Raw genomic sequence first — 24321 nt, 5'->3', positions numbered from 1 at the left:
ACAGGGAAAGGCCCTGCTATCAAAATTAAAAGTTATTTCCTATTCCTGTTTTATCTTATGACGTTATTGTTGTATTATTTCAGCTCTTTGTGTTTTCTGTTTTAATGTGTCGTTGATTTGTTTTTGTTTTTTTGTAAAGCACTATGTGCTGAATTTCATGCTAAGAAAGGTGCGTGATATTATTGATATTGAAGCATTTGCATATAAGCATCATTTGGCTTTAATGATATACCGTAACATAAAGGATATTGATATATTGATGAGATATTAGACTTTTGGATCGTTAAATCACATCATCATATTTAGAAACTGATCGCATGTTTTATTTGTAAAAGTCTAAACAGATGGGAAAAAATAAATAAATGTACACGTCATTGTTTCAGCGGTTGTTTTTTGTTTAAATGATCTAATAGGTGCATCACATTTATTTTATTTGCTGCATTATTCTATTTAAATGTCTTATTCATAATGGTTTAGTGTGAGTACACTCATTGTTTTTTATTGTATATTGTATTTTTGTTGTATTATTATTATTGTTGTGTGTCTATATTGAAGGTTACTTTAATATCCAACATAGATTTTGTGATAAAGACGTTTAAGCTTTGGAAGGTGGGTTTTCTAAGGTGCCTTTGAATGCATCACATTGATTTAATTTGCTGCATTATTCTATTTAAAATTCTTATTAGTCATGGTTTAAAATTCATTCATTGTTTCTTTTTATAGTATATTTGTATATATTTCTGTGCAGATTCATCTGGAAACATCACTTTCAAAGTTCAGAGAAACTACAGTAATTAAATTATATAGCAAAGGCTAAATGACCACTCAAAGATGAATCAATGACTAAATACTCAAGTAAAGCACCTCAGTATTGTACTTAAATACAAAACTTGCTTTAGTATCTGTTTGTGAAACAACTTTGACTCGTTTCTTCAGAACATTTTGACGTCCAGAGAGGAAACCGACAGAAACGTGTGGTTTAGTTAATATTTTAATAAAGTAATGTACAAAATAATGTTACAAAGATCCAGTTTGTCTTGCTACTTAGAAAAAAAAGAAATCCCCCTTCATGATGACAGGTCATCCGAACACCATCAAACATTCGATTTGATCGTTATAAATAAACATTAAAATAAGTTAATAATCACTGTAAAGCTCACATAAAAACACACAGAAGCCAAAGAATATACAGCCGGTTACTGTCGAAGAAAAAAGAAACATGTTGATTAATTTGTTACTGGGACAGTTGGAGACCTGTGACACAAAACTTGAATAATATTTCTCTTCTTATGCAGCTGTAGGCGGTGTAACACACACACACACACACACACTGTGTTTTGTCTGAGTGTGTTAGGAGTAGAAGGTGAGGACGCTCTGGTGGTTTCCTCGGACCAGCAGCAGAGGCGGCAGGTCTTTGGACAGAGTTTCCAGCCAGCACATGTAGAGGGCGCTGGACACCGTCCCCTTCCTGGCCAGAGGCATGCTCCTGAGAACCGAACAGACCAGAGGAAATTATTTACCCTGGTTTATGCTACAAGAAGATCTTCAGAGCAGTTTCCTGTGTCACAGTGATGTGGAGACACGGTTCGGTTCTTACATGACGATGAGCTTTGCCATGCTGGAGTGCTCCTTCAGCAGCTCGTTCAGTCGGATCTGACGGTTGCTCTGAAAAGTCACAAACACCACGTTGACCTTAAACAGACCACTCTCAGGTCACAGTAAACTTTAGCTGAACAACCCGATTTTTTTTTTTTTTTTTTTTTTAATCAGGAAAAAATAAACACATTGAGATTCAGAATCTCTTTTGCGAGGGAATCCAGCACAGTAGGTCCACATGAAGTACACACTGGAAAAACAACAACAAAACAAACCATTACATTATAATTACCAACTGCGTTCGCTAAGAGGACATGTGCATTCAATAGTCAAATAGTCCTTGATCCTATTTTTAAAATCTCCCATACGGACATCTAAAAAGATGCAGTTGAGCGGTTCACGGTGGTTTGATGCGAAGGAAGTGTTACTGCAGATTTGGACTGATGAAATGTTCAAAAATTACCCAGGTCAACCCTTTCTCTGTAAGACTCTCAGTATGGGACTTAAAAGTATTTATAGACTGATACTCGTTCAATCACTTTCTCATTTTGTGTGAAAATCTGTGTTCCCTGATTTTGAAAAGCACATCATTTTAGTTTTTTCAGAATTGAGCGGTGATGTGAGGTAAATGAGGTGATGTGTCTGCGGTGTGCGGGCGGACCTTGGCCTTGTAGAGCTCCAGTTCGTTGTCGGTGATCCTCCAGGGCTCCTGGGCCTTCAGCCTCTCTGCAGCCTCCTGCTCCATGTCGTCTTCCTTCAGCCTGTACGGCTCGATCAGCTCCTTAAAACTCAGTTTACTGCAGGATCACACAGAGAGATGACGCTTTATCACAGAGATGTTGTCAGTTTAAACATCTCAGCTGTAACAGTTCCATGCTTCAGCGGCTACTTTATCTGCATTTCAAGCTTTTTGTTGCATTTTGAAACTATTTTAAAACCATTTAGCAGACTACCCTTATTCACTGTTCGTACATCTAACTACAAAAAGTACTATAATGCAGTGTAATCCATATGTAATTTACTAATTTATTAGTGTAGAAATTACATCAGGTGACATAGAAAAAAGCCTTTTGTTGTCTAAACTGTACTGTCACTGAAATATGTCATATTTCGCAAGATATTATACGAACTGTTTGTCGTAAGATATATGAACCCGTTGATGAGGATGTGTTGAACAGCTCCGTGCTAACGGTGTGTTTTTAATTAGCATGTTAAGCCTTTTGTTGTATTTTAAGCCATTTTCATTATTATTTTAAAGCCATGAATTTTATTTAATTATAAATATGTGTATGATTTGAAAATAATTGGTTAGATTCAATGGATCTGACGCCTGGACGAAAATACATACATTTTTCCAAAGAAATAAATTGAACCTGAACTTCTTAACTAAAATGAATGCAAGTAAAAGAGGATAGGGGGTCCTCATTGTACTACTGTTTAAAGACTGTTCTCCATATTTGCAATGTTTTATGTACTAGTCGTCGTTTTTTTAGTTAAAAGTTTAAATAAATCTCTTCAACTTTAAGAATTCAGTGTTTGCAGGTGTTCTGTTTTGGTCGCTAGTTACCTGCAGCCCTTTAAATATCCTAGTGTCTTTGATAATCTCATTTTAATATCATCATGTGGACGCCCTGAATAAAACTTCATAAGCTGCAGTGAGATGACTCCATCGATGGTCCTACTTGTGTTTCTTGGGTTTGGTGTTGATGTCTCCGAGGACGTTGATGTCCGAGAAGTCGATCCTGAACCTGCTGAGCAGCGTGGCCATACTGATGACACACACGCACACACACACACACACACACACACACACACACACACACACACACACACACACACACACACACACACACACACACACACACACACACACACACACACACACACACACACACACACACACACACACACACACACACATTAATATACAGAAGTACTGAGTGCATTAAGTGTAAGTAAGACAGGAGATGATTCAACTCACGCTCGCCGGTCATGGTCGATGCGGTTGATCTTCCCGCCGATGAAGACTCGGATCCTGCAGTCGCCCCACTTGCTCCTGTTGGTCAGCAGGAAGGGAATCAGCAGCGTCAGACCTACACACACACACACACACACACACAAACCCACACACATTTTAATCCTTCTCTCTTCTTTAACTGGTGTTGCTGAAACTACTGTAAATTCACTCTTTAAAACTGTTCTTTTTTGTAATGCTGTGATGTCCTTTTATTTTAATATTCAAGAATATAAATACAAACATTTCATTAGTTTGTTGGTTCAGTAACACAACACAAACAATCTGTCATGCTGTGTGGGAAAATACATCATTCTAATCATAGTTATAAAAGAATGTTAGGAAAGAGCCAAACTGCTCTTGGATGAAGGGAAGCGTTGGTGTTTAGCAAGCCTTCTTCACTACATTAGACATTCAAACTGACCTCCATCATCAAACAACCACCAGACATCTATGGTTCCTTTGCCCTGTTTCTTCTTGAACTGCTGGCTGGCCTCCAGCAGACGCTGGTCGGTCAGACTCAGAGGAGTCTTGGACTCTGTAGCAGGTACACGACACAGCACAGAAATCCATCAAAAACAGTACAAGTACAACAACTCCAAAGCTGTCAGATAGGGTGCTGGACCGTTCTCCTGCAGGGATCAAAGAAGACAGACCCAGGCAGCTGCCATCGAATAGTCGCGGCGCCTGATGGGATTTTCACTCAATGACCAATGACAAACTGAGAAAACGATTGGATGAATGCTTCACTCACGGGCTGTCTGCTCCTGGATATCAAAACAGACCAACATGGCGGTCAGTTTGGACACTTGATATTATTGTGTTTCTGATCTCATAGACAATGAATGTGAAGCGGGGAAATGACTGTCCTGAAATGTGTTTCTGAAAAACATTTGCATTTGCTGAATCTGTCTTTATTTTGTAACGGTCTGTTTAAGAGATTTCCGTCAGGTTCGTGAGGTTTGTGAGGTTCGTGAGGTGACTGTCATCCCCACTGGCGTCCATCAAGAACTACAGAATGTAAAGAGGTAGACACATGATGACTTTACCTATGATGAGCGGGCTGCTCTGGTTATTGGTGGTCTTTGAAGGATAGGAGTCAGAGTCTGGGTCTTTGGCCAGAGTGACGGAAACCACCACCTCCTTACTGCTGACTGGTGGCTTCTCGTGGGAAGACAGCAGCTCGTCTGTGAGGACAAATGGAGTCACAGACAGATACAGTACATGCAGTAACAGGTAGACAGATGGATACACAGAAGTAGACAAGTGTACCTTGTCCCTGGATGTGAGAAATATCCAGTCCGTCCCGCAGACGAAGAAGTGCCACTCCAAACTGCAGGTCAAAGGCATCGCTGCAACACAGAGCAGATCATCAAACTGTCCTACACAGGGAGTCTGTTTCAGAGATAAAACCTATAGAAGATGATCTCAATTGTATTTTGTAAAATGTTCATAGCTTTTTTCCGCAGACGCATCAATGCTTACTGTATTGTGTTGATGTAGATCTCCACATCTCTCATGTCTCCATCACTCCAGTTGTTCTTGAAACCCATGACCAACGTGTTGGGCTTCAGACGACCCAAACCAACAGCCTGGACATCACAGAACAAGGACTTATTTTTAACTTTATCCCTTTTGGGATTGTTTGCACCTCTCCTGAAAAATCTACGTGTATAATTCATACAAAAAATTGTCTCGATGGCTTATTTGATTACCTAATTTGGCTAAAAAGACCTTGGAATTATTTTACACTGGATTTTCACTTTAAGGCTAATTTCTGCCCCCATTTTGTGCGTAGAGACGTACGTTATCATCGTTCTAAACGTCACTGTCCTCATGCGTCCTTAACGTTAGAAATTGGAATGGATGTTGAGCAAAACATCTTAGAGGGCGTTTTAAAAAGTGCAAATTAAGGTTTTAACAACAACAGAAATGACAAATGAGGAGATAACAATCCTGCGTCTGTTGAGAAGGAGTCAAAATGGCGGGGAACTTTGTAGACGGCGGTGGTCTGTGAGACACTAAATACACCCCTGAGTGTGGACGGAAAATTGCAGACATTGGTTTTACAGATAAAGAGAAATCGACGACGAATGTCACTTTCAGTATTTCAGGATGTTTTTCTGGGCTTTTGATGACTTGCTCACAGTATTTTTTTGTGCACAAGGCTTAACACTGCCCCTACGATTTCCGGTGGTACTGCAACTTTTGGTGCATATCCGAAAGACTGGAGGATACGTGCAGAAATACAAACAAAATGTACGCAGAGTACGGACAGAAGGCTCCATCAGTATCTGTGTGCCTATCTAACATAGAGCATAAATGAGCCTTTACATAATGTTTAATATTAACATCTAGAATTGTACATCTGGAGCCAGTTGAAAGTGCGTTGCATGCAGTCATAAAAGGTTGCAGTATGCAGAAACGTAAAATACCAGTGTTTTTTTCCTGCCGTCAACCACAGTGCTGAGTGAAAGGTCAATTGTAACAGAGCGTTACCTGGATTAAAATGACACATTTCTCTGGTCTGAACTTTGTTGGAAACATTTGGGATAATGTAAGAACACAACTCAACTAAATATAGAACACAGGTGTAGGCCTTTTTAGACATTTTAATGAGATAACTGCATGAAAGATAGATAATTAACGAGATATCCACTTGTGCTCATACCTGCATGAGGAACTGCGCTCCGTGCCTTAGGTTGTCAGAGAACACATGAGTGTAAAAGGCCTTGATGCGTTTCTTGTTGAGATAGCGCTGACAACGGGCGTGTTCCTGAGACAACTCCTTCAAGTTAGGCCGACGGGTCACCTTGAAGGGGAGAAAGATACACATGCAATGACAGGAGAAGACAAAGGAGAAGATTACTATCGTGCAGAAAAAGTTTCAGCGATGTGAAGAATGTGCCAATTGCCCTCAGACATGATGTTCATCTGTACGTACCGTCCTGACGTGAGCACAAACCATGAGGCCGACGTTCTTGGTGAAAGAGTGTACAAGCTGGAGCAGAGCAGGACGACAGTTTGGATAACCAGCCATCACCAGACACTGTGGCCTGGAAACATCAAAATTCAAAGAGTTTTAAAATGGCTTTCAGGGTTTGTGTTTGATGGGAACCACGGGTGGGGCCAAGCCATAACTCAATGTGTTCATTTATAGTCTTCTAGTGGAATCGAATTGTAATTAAATCATATATTGAGACAATTATGTTGTCAAAAGTGACAATAACAAACACATTAACTCAAACTTCTCTGAAAACAATGCAAAACGGTGTCTATTGTATCATTTTTTCTTTATTGTTTCTATGTTAAAAAACCAGCGTCCGAACTGCATTACGTCAACATCAACATAATTTGCACTTTACGTTCCAATCCTTTCTAATCATTTTATTTTATTCACACAGGAGTTAACAAAAACACCTTCACCATGTGTTTATTTCGTACAGACTATTTATTTACTGATAAACTGACTTTACCCACTGAGTTTCAAATTTTGATCCAAAATCTGGAAAAATCTTTTTGTTTATATAATATTAAGATGAGATAAGATAAACCTTTATTGAACCCCAGTGGGAAATATATATGTATATAGAACTAAAACAAAAAAACAAAGGTATACCGGTATTCAAACCATTATTAAAATATGGTCTTAATGGTTTACGTTTCCTTTTTTTAACTTTACATACTGGTGTATATAAATTTGGTATCACACTAAATCATGAAATAGATACGTTGGTCCACCTTACAAAGTGTATGAGGGTCACACTTTGCACAGGACTTTAAGCCTCCTAATCCTAATCGTCACCTTTTGTTGGCTCAAATCGATGTTTTATTGTGCGTTATTGCACTTCCGGGTGGGCGATTTTGCCTTCTGGTCTGTTAGAAAGTGTGTACTCTTCACACTTTGGTCAGGCAAAACGTGACACTCACCAGTTTGCGAGGTGGACCATGTATCTTTTTCACGCTTCTGCGTTATAACAGGTTGAGTGTACGTATATACATTTATTTGACTTTTCTATTTTTTTTCAGTTCTGTTATTTTCAGACTATCTGACTTGTGCAAGATCCATGCAGAATTAACCATTAGAGGTCTGAGTTGGTGTAAAAGCCTGAACAGTTTCATGTCTGAACCCAGAATTAAAGTCCAAATCTATAAAACCTGGATCTGACCTGAAGTTTTTAACATGGTCCTCGACTCCAGTGAGGTTCACGCAGTGAGTCAGAGCCTGATTGTAGATCAGAGCCTGAGTGGACGAACCCCAGTTCACGTCTGCAGGAAACAACACACAAACATTTAGAGCATGGATAAACAAATGGAGGTGGAATACATTATGATCTTATGGGAAGACGTACTGTATAAGTAGCATGGGACTTTTAAGGACATTTCCAATGTTATGACAACGTGTTAGGTGTCATTTAACCCCTCGTTCTCATTGACAACTCATCAGTTTTAAACATGTGGTTAACACTGTAAATTAAAACAAAACTACTTGGTTAAGTGACTTTTGTTTCTCATGGGACACCAACAGTGGTCCCCTGGGTGAAAGTGCTTGTTTGACCCATACATCCACCTCTACCTCCTCCCTACATGGACTCTGACTCTTTATACTACGCCAAATCACAAGTCAGCAGAGACTAAAAGGCTTGAAATGCAGGAGCGTTTCTTGGGGATGGCCTGGAGTCTAGCTTACAGTTAGAGTGCATATATTGGTATCATAAAAAAACTAAATGAATCATGGAATCCATTGGTACCAACTACCTCATGCTAGTTTGTGAGTAAGGAGGTTCAATAACGCTCCAAAGTTAAATGTTGGCGAGGGACAAACTGTCCCGTCCCGCTAGCTCTAGATTGAAATTAATTCACTTTTTATCGATTTGAATTATTTTCACCCTTTCATTACAAAAGTGTAGTCAATGAGTAGCTTATCATTTATTTTCTGCAACAAAATGAACTAAAGACAACGATTTCATTGAAATATTTATCGTATCTCTCATCTTTGTCTCTGCTGAGCTGAGCCGAGCCGAGCCGAGCTGAGCCGAGCCGAGCTGCTTCTGAAGGGAGGAAAGCTGTTCTTGTGAGTTTACAGGTTTCCTACGAGATTGAGGGCGCTTTTTCAGAGCGCCTCTCAGTTCCACATACACACTAATTAAGAGGTAGCGCACATACCTTGCTGTGCTCTACGGATGAATAAATGAACCTCCGGATGCTAAAACCCCAAACCTCTCCCCTAATCTCTCCCAAAGTCTCGCCCGATCGTGTTTCTGATGGGTGATTGACAGCCTTGTGTGACCGGAAACTAAAATAATAGTTGTAGTGGGAGGGACCACAACATGGAGCCCACCGGTGTTCTTCACTGCCATATCTCTCAAATCCTCATCATCAGCGTGATGTTACAGTTTTCATGACAACCAATGACAAAGGAAAACAATACGATCATCCGTTTAACAAGAGGTTTGTAAAAACTTCACAGCTAACTGTCTGTTGTGATCAGGAACTACCCTGCCTTCCTTTCCTCCTTTTCCAAATCAAAATAACACATAGAAGGGAGATCTGTCATAAAAAATTCAGTAAAATGATTTGTAAAATGAAATATGGAAACAACCTAAAGAAAAAGCATGTTTAGTTATGTTCACTTCAGCAAAGACGTGTCAGTCATTCTCTTAGAAACGATGTTTTTGAGGTTACTGATAGGAACCAAATAAAGACAATATGAACTGTGTCTGTGTTCATTATATGGACACACAATCTTCTCACTGTTTCTTGCCAGAACAGATTCTATTTTTCTGTGAGAAAGTATGCTTTATTTACGACACAGCCCCCCCTGAAATAAACTCCACCAGCCGCCACCGGTCCGTTGACCTCTAACCTCCAGATGTTCGTCCTCATAGGAGACATTTCATTGTCTGAAATGAGCTGTTGTGACCTCTAGGATAATCACAGCCTCGTGAAACTTGACAACCACAAACAAGAGACCTAGAACATTAATAAACAAAAACCATTGCATAGGTGTTGCGTATCGACAGATTAGGGCATCAAATTGTTCCGTGCATCTCTGTTAAAAAGGTCATGAATAAAAAAATGGTTCGGAGCCCAAAGATCTAATAATCCCCTAAAACGTCAAACAAAAATGCTAAAAACCACAAAACAAGCCAGAAACTTAGGTGCAGTCATGGACTCAGACCTGAACTTCAACAGCCACATTAAAACAGTCACAAAGTCAGCCTACTATCACTTGAAGAATATATCAAGGTTTAAAGGACTTGTGTGTCAGCAGGACTTAGAAAAACGTGTCCATGCATTTATCTTCAGCAGGCTCGACTACTGTAACAGTGTCTTTACAGGTCTCCCTAAAAGGTCCGTCAGACAGCTGCAGTTAATCCAGAGCGCTGCTGCTCCAGTCCTCACTAAGACCAAAAATATCACTCCAGTCCTCAGATCTTTACACTGGCTTCCTGTCTGTCAAAGAATTGATTTCAAAATACTTCTGTTGGTTTACAAAGCTCTGAATGGTTTAGGACCAAATTACATTTCAGATCTTCTGCTCAGCTACAAACCATCCAGACCTCTCAGATCCTCTGGGACAGGTCTGCTCTGTGTCCCCAGAGTCAGGACGAAACATGGGACAGGTCTGCTCTGTGTCCCCAGAGTCTGGACTAAACATGGGACAGGTCTGCTGTGTCCCCAGAGTCAGGACTAAACATGGGACAGGTCTGCTCTGTGTCCCCAGAGTCAGGACTAAACATGGGACAGGTCTGCTCTGTGTCCCCAGAGTCAGGACTAAACATGGGACAGGTCTGCTCTGTGTCCCCAGAGTCAGGACTAAACATGGGACAGGTCTGCTCTGTGTCCCCAGAGTCAGGACTAAACATGGGACAGGTCTGCTCTGTGTCCCCAGAGTCAGGACGAAACATGGGACAGGTCTGCTCTGTGTCCCCAGAGTCTGGACTAAACATGGGACAGGTCTGCTGTGTCCCCAGAGTCAGGACTAAACATGGGACAGGTCTGCTCTGTGTCCCCAGAGTCAGGACTAAACATGGGACAGGTCTGCTCTGTGTCCCCAGAGTCAGGACTAAACATGGGACAGGTCTGCTCTGTGTCCCCAGAGTCAGGACTAAACATGGGACAGGTCTGCTCTGTGTCCCCAGAGTCAGGACTAAACATGGGACAGGTCTGCTCTGTGTCCCCTGAGTCAGGACTAAACATGGGACAGGTCTGCTCTGTGTCCCCAGAGTCTGGACTAAACATGGGACAGGTCTGCTCTGTGTCCCCAGAGTCAGGACTAAACATGGGACAGGTCTGCTCTGTGTCCCCAGAGTCAGGACTAAACATGGGACAGGTCTGCTCTGTGTCCCCAGAGTCAGGACGAAACATGGGACAGGTCTGCTCTGTGTCCCCAGAGTCTGGACTAAACATGGGACAGGTCTGCTGTGTCCCCAGAGTCAGGACTAAACATGGGACAGGTCTGCTCTGTGTCCCCAGAGTCAGGACTAAACATGGGACAGGTCTGCTCTGTGTCCCCAGAGTCAGGACTAAACATGGGACAGGTCTGCTCTGTGTCCCCAGAGTCAGGACTAAACATGGGACAGGTCTGCTCTGTGTCCCCAGAGTCAGGACTAAACATGGGACAGGTCTGCTCTGTGTCCCCTGAGTCAGGACTAAACATGGGACAGGTCTGCTCTGTGTCCCCAGAGTCTGGACTAAACATGGGACAGGTCTGCTCTGTGTCCCCAGAGTCAGGACTAAACATGGGACAGGTCTGCTCTGTGTCCCCAGAGTCAGGACTAAACATGGTACAGGTCTGCTCTGTGTCCCCAGAGTCAGGACTAAACATGGTACAGGTCTGCTCTGTGTCCCCTGAGTCAGGACTAAACATGAAGAGGCAGCGTTCAGGTTTGATGCTCCACAAATCTGGAACAAACTCCCAGAAAACTGCAGGTCTGCTGCAGCTCTTAGTTCTTTTGAATCAAGACTGAAGACTTTTCTGTTTGCCGCTGCTTTTCAGTAAACTGCACTGTCACTTCTGTAACTGTAACCGTCTTTTATGTATTAAAAATGACCTTTTATGTGTTTTAAATCTTTTATATGTATTAAACAACCTTTTATGTGTTTTAAATGTATATGTTTTACTGTTTTATGTAAAGCATTTTGAATTACCTTGTTGTTGAATTGTGCTATAAAAATAATCTTGCCTTGCCTAAAAAAAATAAAAAATAAGGATTGAATTGAAGGTTGACTTCAATAGAGTATGACTATTCTTGGCAGCCATTTAGGATCTTTCTTATTGGCTTCTACAAAGATGGTGGCGGAAAAACAAAAGGCTGTTATCTGATCAACTGTTCAAGATCAAATATATGATCTTTATGTTCTCACCAGGTTTCTTGTAGCTGACGTAGATGTAGAGAGAGAGGACGATGAGCAGAGTGACCAGTGCTGCCCACCAGTTGATGACAAACATCACCACACAGCACAGGATCGCCCCGGCCAGAGACACCCACTTGTTGTAGTACTTGAAGCTGGGACGCCACCCTGTGGTGACAGACGAGGATTAAACAGACTAACAACTGTTTTACAAAATGATTCCCATCTTTATTTTTTTTAAAACGGGGACTTCGCTGTGCAGACTTTTACCTGGAGAGTTAGCCAGGGAGGCGTGGAAGACGGAGAAGTTAATGAGAGCGTACGAGGCCAGGAAGAAGTTGGAGATGATGGGGGCGATGATGTTCAGCTCCGCTAACGGACAGCAAACAGAGAGAGGTTCAATATTCACAAGGCTTTGGTTTAGAAAGTGCAAAGGTAAACTCTGTGTCTGGAGCCTACCAATGAGGATGAAGGCGAGGCCGATGCAGAAGGTCAGGACGTAACCGCGGAGAGGCTCGTTGTTCTTCCCATAACCCTTTGCAAACACACCCAGCCCTGGATAGATGTTGTCCTTACACAGAGCCTACAATCACAACAACTTTAATTTATTCATTTCATAGATTGTTGCAGGGATCATGTTACTTTGTAGGCGGAAGTTAGCGTGGTTTCGCAATTCAGTAATTCACCGTTTAATCAGCAAGATAATCTTCACTTTTATGTTGAGATGTTAGGATACCATTTTCCACTGCTTGATTCTAAACGTATCAGCGAATACTGATCCGTTACCAGTGCACTGCAATAAAATGTAGAGCTGTACGAATGTGAAACAATTGATATCAGTGTTGTTTGTAAAACATGAACAACTACAAACAGAGGATGAATGCCATTGAACTTATAACACCTTGTAATAAACCAGATGAACTTTCAGACCTGGAAGACTTTTGGTGCGCTGACCAGCGAGGCCAGAGCCGACGACAGAGTGGCCGAGAAGATCCCTGCGGAGATCAGAGGACCGAAGCCCGACACCAGACTCATGGCCTGGATACACACACACACACACACACTCACACACACACACACACACACACACACACACACACACACACACACACACACATTTAGTTCACAGGTAGCGTAGAGTTGTGTGGTCAGCCTGCGGAGTAAGAAGTTTTGGGATTGTGGTTGGGTGTAGGACGTCCAGACTTCAGATTTCTCTGGTGACTGTCAAGAGGGGGGAATCAGGGTTAACCTATAAAAACCCAGACCTATTTCCTCTTAATGGAAAACGATGGAGGGCATAGCACAGACTACATAAAACATATTTATGAGATTAACTTTTTTTGGAAATAGTGTCGGAGAGCACACATGTTACATGAATGTTTCACTGGGCTTTTACTGTAACAGATCTGTTTCTCTCCAACAAGTGCTTTCATTAGAGGGTCATATGATCAATCACCTTTGTTTTAACTCACTCTGGTAGAGAGGAACTGAACACACCATTAAATAGATGAACATCTGAAGGATTATAACTATAACTGGGCAGATTATCTTTCTTATTGTGACACAGACGTCACTTAAGGTTTTCTGTGACAATTTTAAGGTTAAAAACCTGATGTGACATTTTTATATACCTAATAAGTTTTATATATATTTGCTCAACAGTTGTGGTCAGAACAGGTTTAATGTAATACAGACGTTCTGTAAGCAAAAGTGAGCAAAACAAGCTAAGACCATCTCACAACATTATATTTCTATAATGTCACCTACCAACATCATGGGACATCTGTTGGCATGTGAGAGAACGAGAAACACACACACACACACACACACACACACACACACACACACACACACACACACACACGTTATATTTATTCACATTATTCTGATACGAGTTTCTGTCTGTAGCAAACGGACGAGATTGTGCACAATGTCAGAGATATCAGTGTCAGTGTGTGTGTGTGTGTGTGTGTGTGTGTGTGTGTGTGTGTGTAGGTGGATGTTCTCAATGCTCTCATTCAGCTCTGTCTCCAACCAGCCAGAACCTTGTGACTCAAAACAACAGTCACTATTATCACTGCTGCACTTTGTTTGGGAACAGCTCACACACACACACACACACACACACCCGCACGCAGGCACACACACACACACAGGGCTGCAGTATGATGCGATTCATGCTCGTGTTAAAAAGCCACAATAGGATTTGCAGGTTGTTTTTTTTTGCGTCTGTTAAAGTCAACCTGTGCAGGAATTTTAAAAGGATTTTGCAAATTGTCATCTTATTTGTCTGAAAAGTGAGTTTTATATCATACTATATTTATTTTGTACAAAGTTTTTTTTCTCGATATTTTCCTGTTCTCACAAAGCAGGCGAGTCTTTCTCTCTCGTCACCTGCACAGACAGGAGCTGTACCCTAAAACTTTTGCTAATGGAAAACCTAAAAAGAGCGTCAATAGATATGTCACTTAGAATATATGCAAATGAAGCATGAAAACTAAAACAAAAGGGTTCTTTATATAAACAACACAAACAGTAACTATAAAGAGAATTGAGATAGCCACAAATAAAATGAGGAGAGAAGGAAATCACATAAAAATGCTACTTGAGGGAATTCATTTGTGTCGTGTGTCTGCAGAGCATTGATATGCAGCTTAAAATACAGTTATTTCAGTTGTACCATCCAAACTAATGTGTGTCTTTATAAAGTCCCATAACTGTGAGATGAATGATTCTTGTCCTGGTTTTAAAGGCTGCATTACTGTCAGGGCAGCATCTTCCATGTACTAAAGCAACACACACGGTTCAGACAGAAGATGTTGGGAAGGTAAACAGTTAATTCAGGGAGTGAATGTAACTGTCGTTGTTAATGTGGCTGTGTGTGGACGGTGGGAAACAGGACAGTGTCGTATCCTGACACGACATCGCCGTCAACGTGTAGGCTTCCATAGAAAACAATAGCTGTGGGTGTTTTCAATACACGTCACACTCTGCCACTGTGTCTGTGTGTGTGTGTGTGTGTGTGTGTGTGTGTGTGTGTGTGTTGGACTTTATGTGACTCACATTCCTGAGCTGGTGTGTTTTTTTAGTGACATAAACAGTAAATGCCTCAACCTGATTGGTCGTCATGGCCACGTTATCAAGTTACTGTCACCTGGAAGTCGTTCATGAGGCCGTACTGGCAGCCTCCCTCCTTGCAGATGGAGAAGTCGTAGCCCAGTGTGCAGGCGGCGTCAGTGCAGTTCACTGTGTCGCTCACTGTGTCGTTGTGGTCCCCGGTGGCGTCCCTGACGATGCAGGAGCCTACAGGAGGAGAAAAACAGCATGCAATCAAACAAACTGTAACAACAGCTGGGCCAAATCATCTCGTCAGAAGAATTTGACCATTCATTGATGTATCACACACTTGAACTTTTTGCATTTTTTTCTCTATTGTTGGTTTATTGTCACTTTAATAAAAATGTACTTTTAAAGTTACAACACGTGTCCTCTCTGTTCTGAAGCCAGTTGAGCGCATTAAACTGTCCATTTGTATGGAAGATATAAAAATATAACTGAACACATCTCTTTATGGTTTTCAGATATTTGACTAAAACCGCATTTTCATGTTCATGTTTCACGTGTGGAGCAACAATCCAGGATTTACTATATATGCATGTCCTCTTCATTTTCTGACACAGTGTGTGCAACAAATAAGCGGCGACAAGTCTATGTGGGTTTTAACGATGAGCTACACATATTTACAAATCTAGGAACAGAATTGAAAGTGTAATAAGTATAAAACATTACCTGCAGAGATGGCGACAGCCACGTAGGTGACTCCTGTGATGAGGATGGCCAGCAGAGTACCTTTAGGGATCGCTGACTGAGGGTCCTAAGGAAGCAGACATGATCACATTAAAGTTTATTGTCGGCTCAAGAAAGTTTCCCACAAGTAGCTCAAAGACTTTATAACAAGCGGAAAGCATTGTTTCACTGACTTTTTCTGTTAAATTTGATTTGTAAAGCACAATAATGCAATACAATATGCTTCCCAAAGTATATAAAGAACACATAAAAAGACAGATACAAGGACTGGAATATGAATAAATGACAATTAATACTGTTTGTGAGGTTAAAATGTAGTGAAAGTTCCGAGGTAAAGGTTTCTTTGAAAGTGGGGTAATGGGGTAGACTTTAGTTCTGGAGTGAGGAATAGTGATCTTTTAGAAATCTAAACTGCAGGCTGCAGTATATAAATGGGATCCAGGCACTCCAAAATATAAGACAATAATAATAATAACAAAGAAGGAAAAAAAGGCCAACATGTTTTAACCTAGATATAGAGTTGTGTGTCATCAGCATATCAACGGATGCCATGCTTGCAGATAATAGAGAAAGAATGGCAGCATGTATAGACAGAAACAAATTAGGCTTAGGACTGAACCTTGGGACACACCACAAGAAGCATTTACTCATTCTGAACATGAACTTCCCACAGGAAACTAGAAAAGAAACTAGAAGGCATACCCTATCTTGCAATGTAAACAAAAGCGAGAACTAATCTGTGTACCGACCCTATGATTTGTATCCATTTCACAATTCTCAGTCAACCCTCAGTCATACACAAAAAGAGTGTCAAATACTATAAAATGCCACTTAATGTAAAACTCACCGTGAGGTCTCCACTGATGTTGGCTCCAGCCAGGATCCCGGTGGCCGCAGGGAAGAAAATGGCAAAAACAGAGAAGAACGTCTCCTCCTCTCTGAAGTCTGGACCCAGGTTCTCTAAGAAGATGGCAGCTGTAGGAGGAGAAAGAAAAAACAGAGGAATATGTAGTTTACTGCAAATGTTAAGTCAGGGATTCTTGAACGGACCAAAAGTTTGGATGAAACCAAGGGACTGACAGTGGTAGCCGAAGAATCCTTTAGGCTCTTTGCTTTCTATTGACATAAAGCTTCCTATGAAGTAGTTAGCAATGGCTCCCAGCAGGATCACCAGGAGGACAATTTGAGCCTGATGGACAGAGAGAAGGACAAAGTCAATAGGATTCATCCTCTGGTGAACATAAATGTCTGCACAATATTTCCTCTTAACCAATCCAACAGGTGGTCTTCAGACTAGGCTGTAACACCAATTGCATGACCTCAATAGTTTACAATGAGCAAATCTTGCGTCAGACTTTGAGATGTCAGCACAGGATTTTGGGGTGTCCACTGTTTCCTGGGATATTGTGAGTTCACAGTCCTACCTTAGCTTCCCACTCCATCCCAGCTACAGAGATTCCCAGCAGCAGGATGACGGTCAGAGTCCCGACGATACGAATGTCATTCAGCTCATCGGTCATCAGAGCATCAACGTCCTGCAATCAACAATTAAAATACGAAGATCAGTATCAGAATCAGTGCTTCCACAGACAGACAGATGTTTGAATGGTTACACCAAAGTATCCCTCACATTAAGCATCTCCACAACTGTCTCTGCGAAGCCTACAACGTACATGGCCACGGCCACGGCATTGGCGAAGGCAAAGATGAGACCGATGGAGCCTCCGAACTCCGGCCCCAGACTCCTGGAGATCAGGTAGTACGCACCTCCTGGATAGCAGTGATAAACAGTATTATTCATGGATTCATAATGTGGTACTGGATAACTTTAGGCGTTAAATAACATGTCTTTCGCAGGGACACTATCACAGGGACAGTGGCTGCAGGCTTTAATTTGAATTCACTTTCAAAGGAAGTTGCTTCAAGACTTTTGTATTGGACGCATTCTGGTTTCTGTTTAGTCAGTACTACTCAGACTACAATTTGATCATGCTTTGGTTGCATGCAGGGTAACAGACTATGTGTTGACTACCGATAGTTGATCGGTTGAGAGATTTAAAACCTCCTGATTGAGCATCTGGAGATATCATTATTACTTCAAATATGTTTTTAATCCTGTAGTTTGAACTGGTTTACGATAAAAATTGCAACATTTCCTTTTAATTGTCTGAAATTTGGTTGTTATATGTGAATATTTTCACAGCCAGTTAGGGTTTCTAAAAACTTTTTGTTCAAACAGAATCGGAATCCTCTACTTCAGGAAAACTGAAAAAGTGAAAATCTCCTCACTGATCGGATAGCCTTTCCAAAATAAAAGCTTGTGTACGAAGGCAGTCTCACCTCCTCGTACAAAGCCGTTGGTTGCTATGGCAGAGGTAGACAGACCGGTGATGGTGGTGACCACAGTGGCCATCAGGATAATCGCAATGGTCAGTCCTGTGACACATAAACAAATTAAAAAACAAACCAAAGTAACAACTTGGATTGATAAAATTTACTCCAGAACCATCACAGTAGATGTTAAACATATTTGTCCGGAAATGTTTCAAACAACAATGAGAGTTTTTTTTTTTTTTAAACATTTTAGCAAGCAAGCTAGCTCAACTTAGACTACTACACCCGTCATTTATTTACATCATCTTATGATTTTCAATCTTTAGCCAGCCAAGTTTAATTCACAATAAAAGTTCATTGTTTTGTGTGACTTTAGACGATAAAGCTGGATATTCTACGTTTTTCTTATACTGTACATGTACAAGATTAGCTGCTCTCCCGCCCAAAGAAGGCGGCCATGTTGACGTATCTCCACAAACTAGCAATGTCAGACCATGTTGACTTCTGTGCAGTGATTCAGTTGGCAGGGGTAGAAAGATAAGGGGTCATCCCTATGTTCCCTGGTCACATAAGGCTCTGCCTTTGCTGATTTAATTCAGCTTTTTGTTCAGGTTAGATGTTACTGTTAAGGGGCGGGTTAGGGGATAGTGTTAGGGTCTACATAGGTCTATTTGCCGTGGAATTTGGCGCTGATTGTGGAAAAAATCACAGGCCGAGGAACATAGAACCCTTTTGCGGAAAATGCGGTACACTCCTGAATGAATATAGTTCCCACAAACATGATTTCTGAAAAGAGACAGTGCTGTTGAGTTTTACAAATATATATATATATTTTTGGCACTTTGAACACCAACTCTATCAAGGTTGATAAACAGCCTGAAGGGGGAGGTTGATGGGATGACCTGTCCTGATTTATTTGTACCGACCGATTCCAGCCTGTCCGACAATCCACGACATCCGGATGAAAAGCATCACACCCCAGATATTCAGCATGCAGCGGATCTGCGACATACATACACACATATACACACACACATACACACACACACACACACACACACACACACACACACACACACACACACACACACACACACACACACACACACACACACACACACAGTTAATTGTATCACAGGATGGGAGGTGATTAATGAAAATACAGTGTAAAAACAGATGAATTCTCCTTCAGACTGACCAAAACTCCTTTGACCCAACCAAACTTGACAGTTCCTCCTTTCGCCTGCTTTGCCGCCAAGGCAGCTGCCGCCTCCTCCGCTGCTGACAGCTCCTCGCCATTGGCTAGACCGTCCTCAAACGGGTCCTGATAACCAATCACAGCCAAGAGGGAGAAGAGCGACACACAGGTGAGTTACAGAGAAAATCTGATTAATCTGTGGATCAACAGAAGTTTGAACATCACTTTGGTATTGTTGGATTAAGGCACAAACTTTGGTTGGTTATGAAGAGTTACATGTATCATAATGAGTTCAATGGGAGTCAATGGGCATTAAATTGTGAATAAAATATATGAATTTATTAAAGGTATTTCTGAACCAAACCAACTACTCAATATGACCAGGACGGGAATCCAGAGTTTTCCGACCAGAAGTGACCAAAGTTCCTACTCCAGTTTTGCATTTCCAACACCATCCAAAAGGATGATCCGTTTCATCCTGTGGAGCCTCGATGGTGTAAAATAGTACTTGTGTAATGTTTTAAATTGTGAGAGCCTTCCCCTTACTTCTTGTTTGATATCCAGGCCAAAACGTTAGACTATTTATTGGACACAAGTTCTTCTCCAAGGTCTCTCTGCCATATCATGTTCACATTAACAGACCCATCACTCAAGAAGAAGTTAGTTATTTTATACAATTGCGAGGCTCTGCAGCTTTGCTGTCAGTTTAAGAAAACTGAAGATTGTATTATCAGCCACATTGTGAGACTTAGACATAATACTACTTCTTATCTTAAAGCTGCAGTCAGCAAGTCCAGTGGATCGAGGGCACTCTGTCAGATTTCAAATGTTTACAACTCTCACGCCCCTCCACCACTACCAAAGAACTCCTCCGCGCTCTCCAATCGAGGGCTCATCGGTGCACGTGCACCAGATTCCTTTGAACGAGCCTGTGTCTTTTCTCATCAGTTAACAGCATGGAGTACACGCTACATGGAGGTAGGCTGGTTAACTTACTCATAGATAGCAACTGCTAATGTCATTTAGCGATGCTAGCTTGAGGCGTGTGCCTGTGATATTGTAAAATGCGCGAGGGAGGGGGGATCTGTGGCGTGTGCACGAACTGTGGATTTTTTCAAACAAACAACAGGCTCTGCGTGCAAGTAGAGGAATGTTTTTTTTTCTAAAACCGGATGATTTATGTTTTTCTACAGAGCAGAGTGTCGGCTTCAGTGGATATGATCAAACGCATGTTGCCGACACAAATACACTCATCAAATAAGCCATTGAGACGGAGAAATCCAGTAGAGTTGCTGACAGTCGGATGTGGCTAACACTGGCATTAAATCACTAATACTGCTCAAAATAACAGCAAACCTCTGCAGCAGCATGAGAAGAGTCCCTACACAGAAAACAAAGCACCAATGCACCTTCCTTTTGGATTGACTTTGGTAATCCACTTGAATGGACTTAACTATGAGAGGAGCTGGTACAGGGGCCAGTAGGTAAGTCTTTAAAACACTCTTTTAATAAACTCTGGGTTCACTAACTACGTTGTTGCTGCTTTGTTTTCTGTGTAGAGACTCTTCTCATGCTGCTGCAGAGGTTCGCTGTTATTTTCAGCAGTATTAGTGGTTAAAAAAGACATTTTAATGCCTTCAACGTACTGCCCCGAGCTAAACAGACTGTTAGCGACTCTTCTGAATATTTCCATTAATAGTTGTTACACGAAAAAAGAATTTCTCAATGCCTTATTTGATGAGTGTATTTGCCGAAAAAGACCATGGGATGATTTTATGCCGCGATCTCACTTCAAGGGTAACAGCAGAGACCTGTTGCATTATGGTGATAATTGTTTTCCTCAAGTTAAAAATAATTTTAGTACAGATACAATATTGTCTCTGCCCTACTTCTTAGTAATAGTAAAATAGTAAAAGTAAAAGTAATCCACAATACTGTTGCTTTGACTCTTTCTCTAGTTAAAACCTTGACTTTCTCAGAACTGGTTAAGTGACTCCCTGTGCATAAATATAATGTTGCCTGTATGAAATTAGTAAGTTTAGTATAATATAGATATGATAATGATTAATGTATATTGCATAAGAATACATATCAATGTACAATGACACATCTATGTCACAGTGTTACAACTCGTTGTATCAGAGAAGTGAGAGCGTGACAAGGTCATGAGTGGCAGCATTGTGTGTGTGTGTGTGTGTGTGTGTGTGTGTGTGTGTGTGTGTGTGTGTGTGTGTCTGTGTGTGTGTGTGTGTGTGTGTGTGAGTGTGTGATGCCTCTAGTGATGTCACTGAGCCCACTGGAGTCTCTCAGGTGGGAGTGAAGGGAATGTTTTTTACATATGTCTACATAACTAAACTCTGAACTCAGGGAACAATAGGAAGTGTGTTGGTTCAGCTGATTTTCTTTTCATTCATTTAAAGGACTGGCTGTGCAGAAAACTATATGCATATTACCGTAATATCCCTGCAAGTGTGTTTTTCTTTATGTGAACTCATCTTCAGAGGTGCTGATCCGATGTCAGGGTGTTTTTTTCTCCTTTTTTTGCCTGTATGCAACTCATACCATCACAACTTGGTAGAGGCTCATCAAATCATTCAAAAAGTGCATTCAAAAAGTGCTGCACATGGAATCATTTACTGTTCTTACCTTTCTTGTTTATTTGTCCTAAACAGCCTTTAGCGTATCACTGCTGACTTAACGGTCAAACATTATTTGTTCCACCATTTCAATTATTTATTTTTAGATGTTAATCTAAAAAGTGAAGAATGTCAAGTCTAAAAATACATCAATATTTGCATGCCCTTATTAATCAAACTTACTCAATAAAGCTTAAGTCACGTTGCATACAGGACTTTTACTTGTAATGATGTGTTTTAAAGCTGCTTTAAGTGAAAACACCTGAATAAACCATAATATCCCCACTGTACATGTAAGATATTCACCGTGACGCGTGTACTGAAAACAGAATTTACTTTATCGAGTTCATCGTGCAGCTCCGACAGCGACGGTCGGCTCAGCTTCTCCCCGAGAGTCGCTGCAGTGTGCCGGTAGAAGTCGATGTTGGGCACCGCGTCTATGGTGTTGTGCCCGAAGGTCCTCATGTAGTAGGTGTTGGAGTGGGAGTCGGAGATGTGCGTGTGGCCCGTGCCCGTTGAATGGAGGCTAACCGAGTCGCTCCTCGCGGTGTCCGGCTCGTGGAAGACATCAGGCGGGAGCCCGATGTCCATCGCGCTGCCGAGCGCGCCTGGATCCAGGAAGCCCACCACCCTGAACCGGCTTTTGGACTCCTCAGGGGGCTTTGATCCATCTGCTGAGGCCGGGGCAGGGGCAGAGGCTGGGGCTGCAGAGGATCCTTCTGTCACCACATCTACCTGGAAGCGGCTCTGAGGGGAGCCGCCGCTCTTCAAGGACGGTTTCTGTCCCGACATGTCCGCCTGGATGGATAGACTCAAAAAAAAAAACGTCCAAAGAGTCACGAAAGCACCGAGAGACAAAACGTTACCGTGAAATAAACACCTGCTCCAAACCCGCGGGGAGGTCCTGGCAGCAGAGCCACAGCATTTAGTAGCAGGCAGTCCAAGCACACACACACAGCAGCGGACACTCAGAAGGACAAGTCAAACAACTGAAGACCAAATGAAACATTAAGAGACAAAAGTTACAAATTTACAACTCTGCACGCGCCACGACGCACGGCAAAAGTCTGTGCGTAATGTGCGTAAAGGACACCAACTCTCTCTCTCTCTCTTTCTCTCCCTGTCTGTCCATCTGTCCATCCATCCACGAGTTGGCGAGCGTGCCACTGCCGTCCCCTCAGATGTCGACTCAAACGGTTTATTGTCATCTCCCCTCTCTCTCTGGACTCTCGAGACATCCCAGCTTGTCGGGAACACGGCGGAGAGGAGGAGGAAGAGGAGGAGGAGGAGGAGGAAGGAGAAGAAATGATGGATCGGTGTCCATTACGCACCAAACTTTGGCACGCGTCCTGGCGCATTCGAGTCGGCAGAAAAAGAGAGGAAGAGGCAGAGAGGACACTTGAAAAAAGGGAGCGAGGTAGAGATTTGACCTTATAAAGTTTCGATAACACTGAGCATGAATCTGTGTATACAGCCGACCGACTGCGCATGCTCTGAATGACAGCCGAAGTGTCGTGAAGAGCAGAAATGTGTTTTAAAAGCTGCAGAAATGGTCACATGAAGTATAGAAGAATGGACATGAAGGTGTGTGTGTGTGTGTGTTCGCGCGCGCGCGTGTTTGTGTGTGTATGCATAAAACAAAGAGATTTGTGATCACTGCTGGTGACACTGAGACATTCACTCAGAGGCCTGGAGACACACACGGAGATGAATTGTGTGTGTGTGTGTGTGTTTCTCTGTGTGTGTGTGTGTGTGTGCGTGCGTGTGTGTGTGTGTGTGTTCCTCTGTATGTGTGTGTGTGTGTGTGTGTGTGTGTATGTGTGTGCGTGCGTGTGTGTGTGTGTGTGTGAGCTGCATCGTTTGCATAGGAAGTAACAGCTGCTTTCTGTGACAAGTGCTAGATGTTGAAGCACTGAAAAATAAATACCAGGAAATAAACCAGTTTAACCTGTTTACCTTCAGAGTTAAGATCACATTTTGTGGTCAACTCGTCATCATGACGTCACCAGTTAACAGATAACTTCTGTTTAGAGCCAGACCGTCTATCACATATCCTTAGCTTTAAGTATCAGTGTGTTTCTGCTATCTGCAGATATGAAAAAACATTTTAACAGATCCTATTATACAGAAACCGTTTATTGTAATCAAACAAACACACACACACACACACACACACACACACACACACACACACACACACACACACTCACACACACACACACACGCACAAACACACACACACGCACACACATCATTACGTTGCAAACACTGACGCCTTGTGGTGAATATGAGAACTGCAGGACTGAATGTGTCAGTCAAATGGACAATGTTGATTTTAAAGAGCACTGCAAGCCAAAAATAAATGAAGAAGAAATGAT

General features: G+C 41.9%; 1 protein-coding gene across 1 annotated transcript; it reads right to left on the bottom strand.

Moving 5' to 3' along the window:
• Positions 1–1067: 1067 nt before the first annotated feature.
• LOC310946247 (solute carrier family 12 member 2) lies at positions 1068–23054 on the bottom strand. Its single transcript, XM_083912680.1, has 26 exons — positions 22280–23054; positions 19308–19433; positions 19036–19111; positions 18116–18211; positions 17406–17545; positions 17200–17310; positions 16856–16964; positions 16623–16750; positions 15758–15842; positions 15123–15271; positions 12899–13006; positions 12428–12551; positions 12239–12340; positions 11981–12136; positions 7780–7879; positions 6555–6666; positions 6282–6422; positions 5096–5202; positions 4883–4962; positions 4660–4797; positions 4035–4148; positions 3578–3689; positions 3279–3365; positions 2258–2393; positions 1598–1665; positions 1068–1486 (listed from the first exon to the last, which is right to left on the bottom strand). The coding sequence occupies exons 1-26, from the start codon at positions 22733–22735 to the stop codon at positions 1351–1353; spliced, it is 3297 nt and encodes a 1098-aa protein (XP_083768806.1). The 5' UTR covers positions 22736–23054; the 3' UTR covers positions 1068–1350.
• Positions 23055–24321: the final 1267 nt, after the last annotated feature.

Source organism: Echiichthys vipera (genome assembly GCF_963691815.1).
Source record: "Echiichthys vipera genome assembly, chromosome: 4".
Classification (NCBI taxonomy): Eukaryota; Metazoa; Chordata; class Actinopteri; order Perciformes; family Trachinidae; genus Echiichthys; species Echiichthys vipera.
This window is presented reverse-complemented; position numbering and strand designations above follow the sequence as displayed.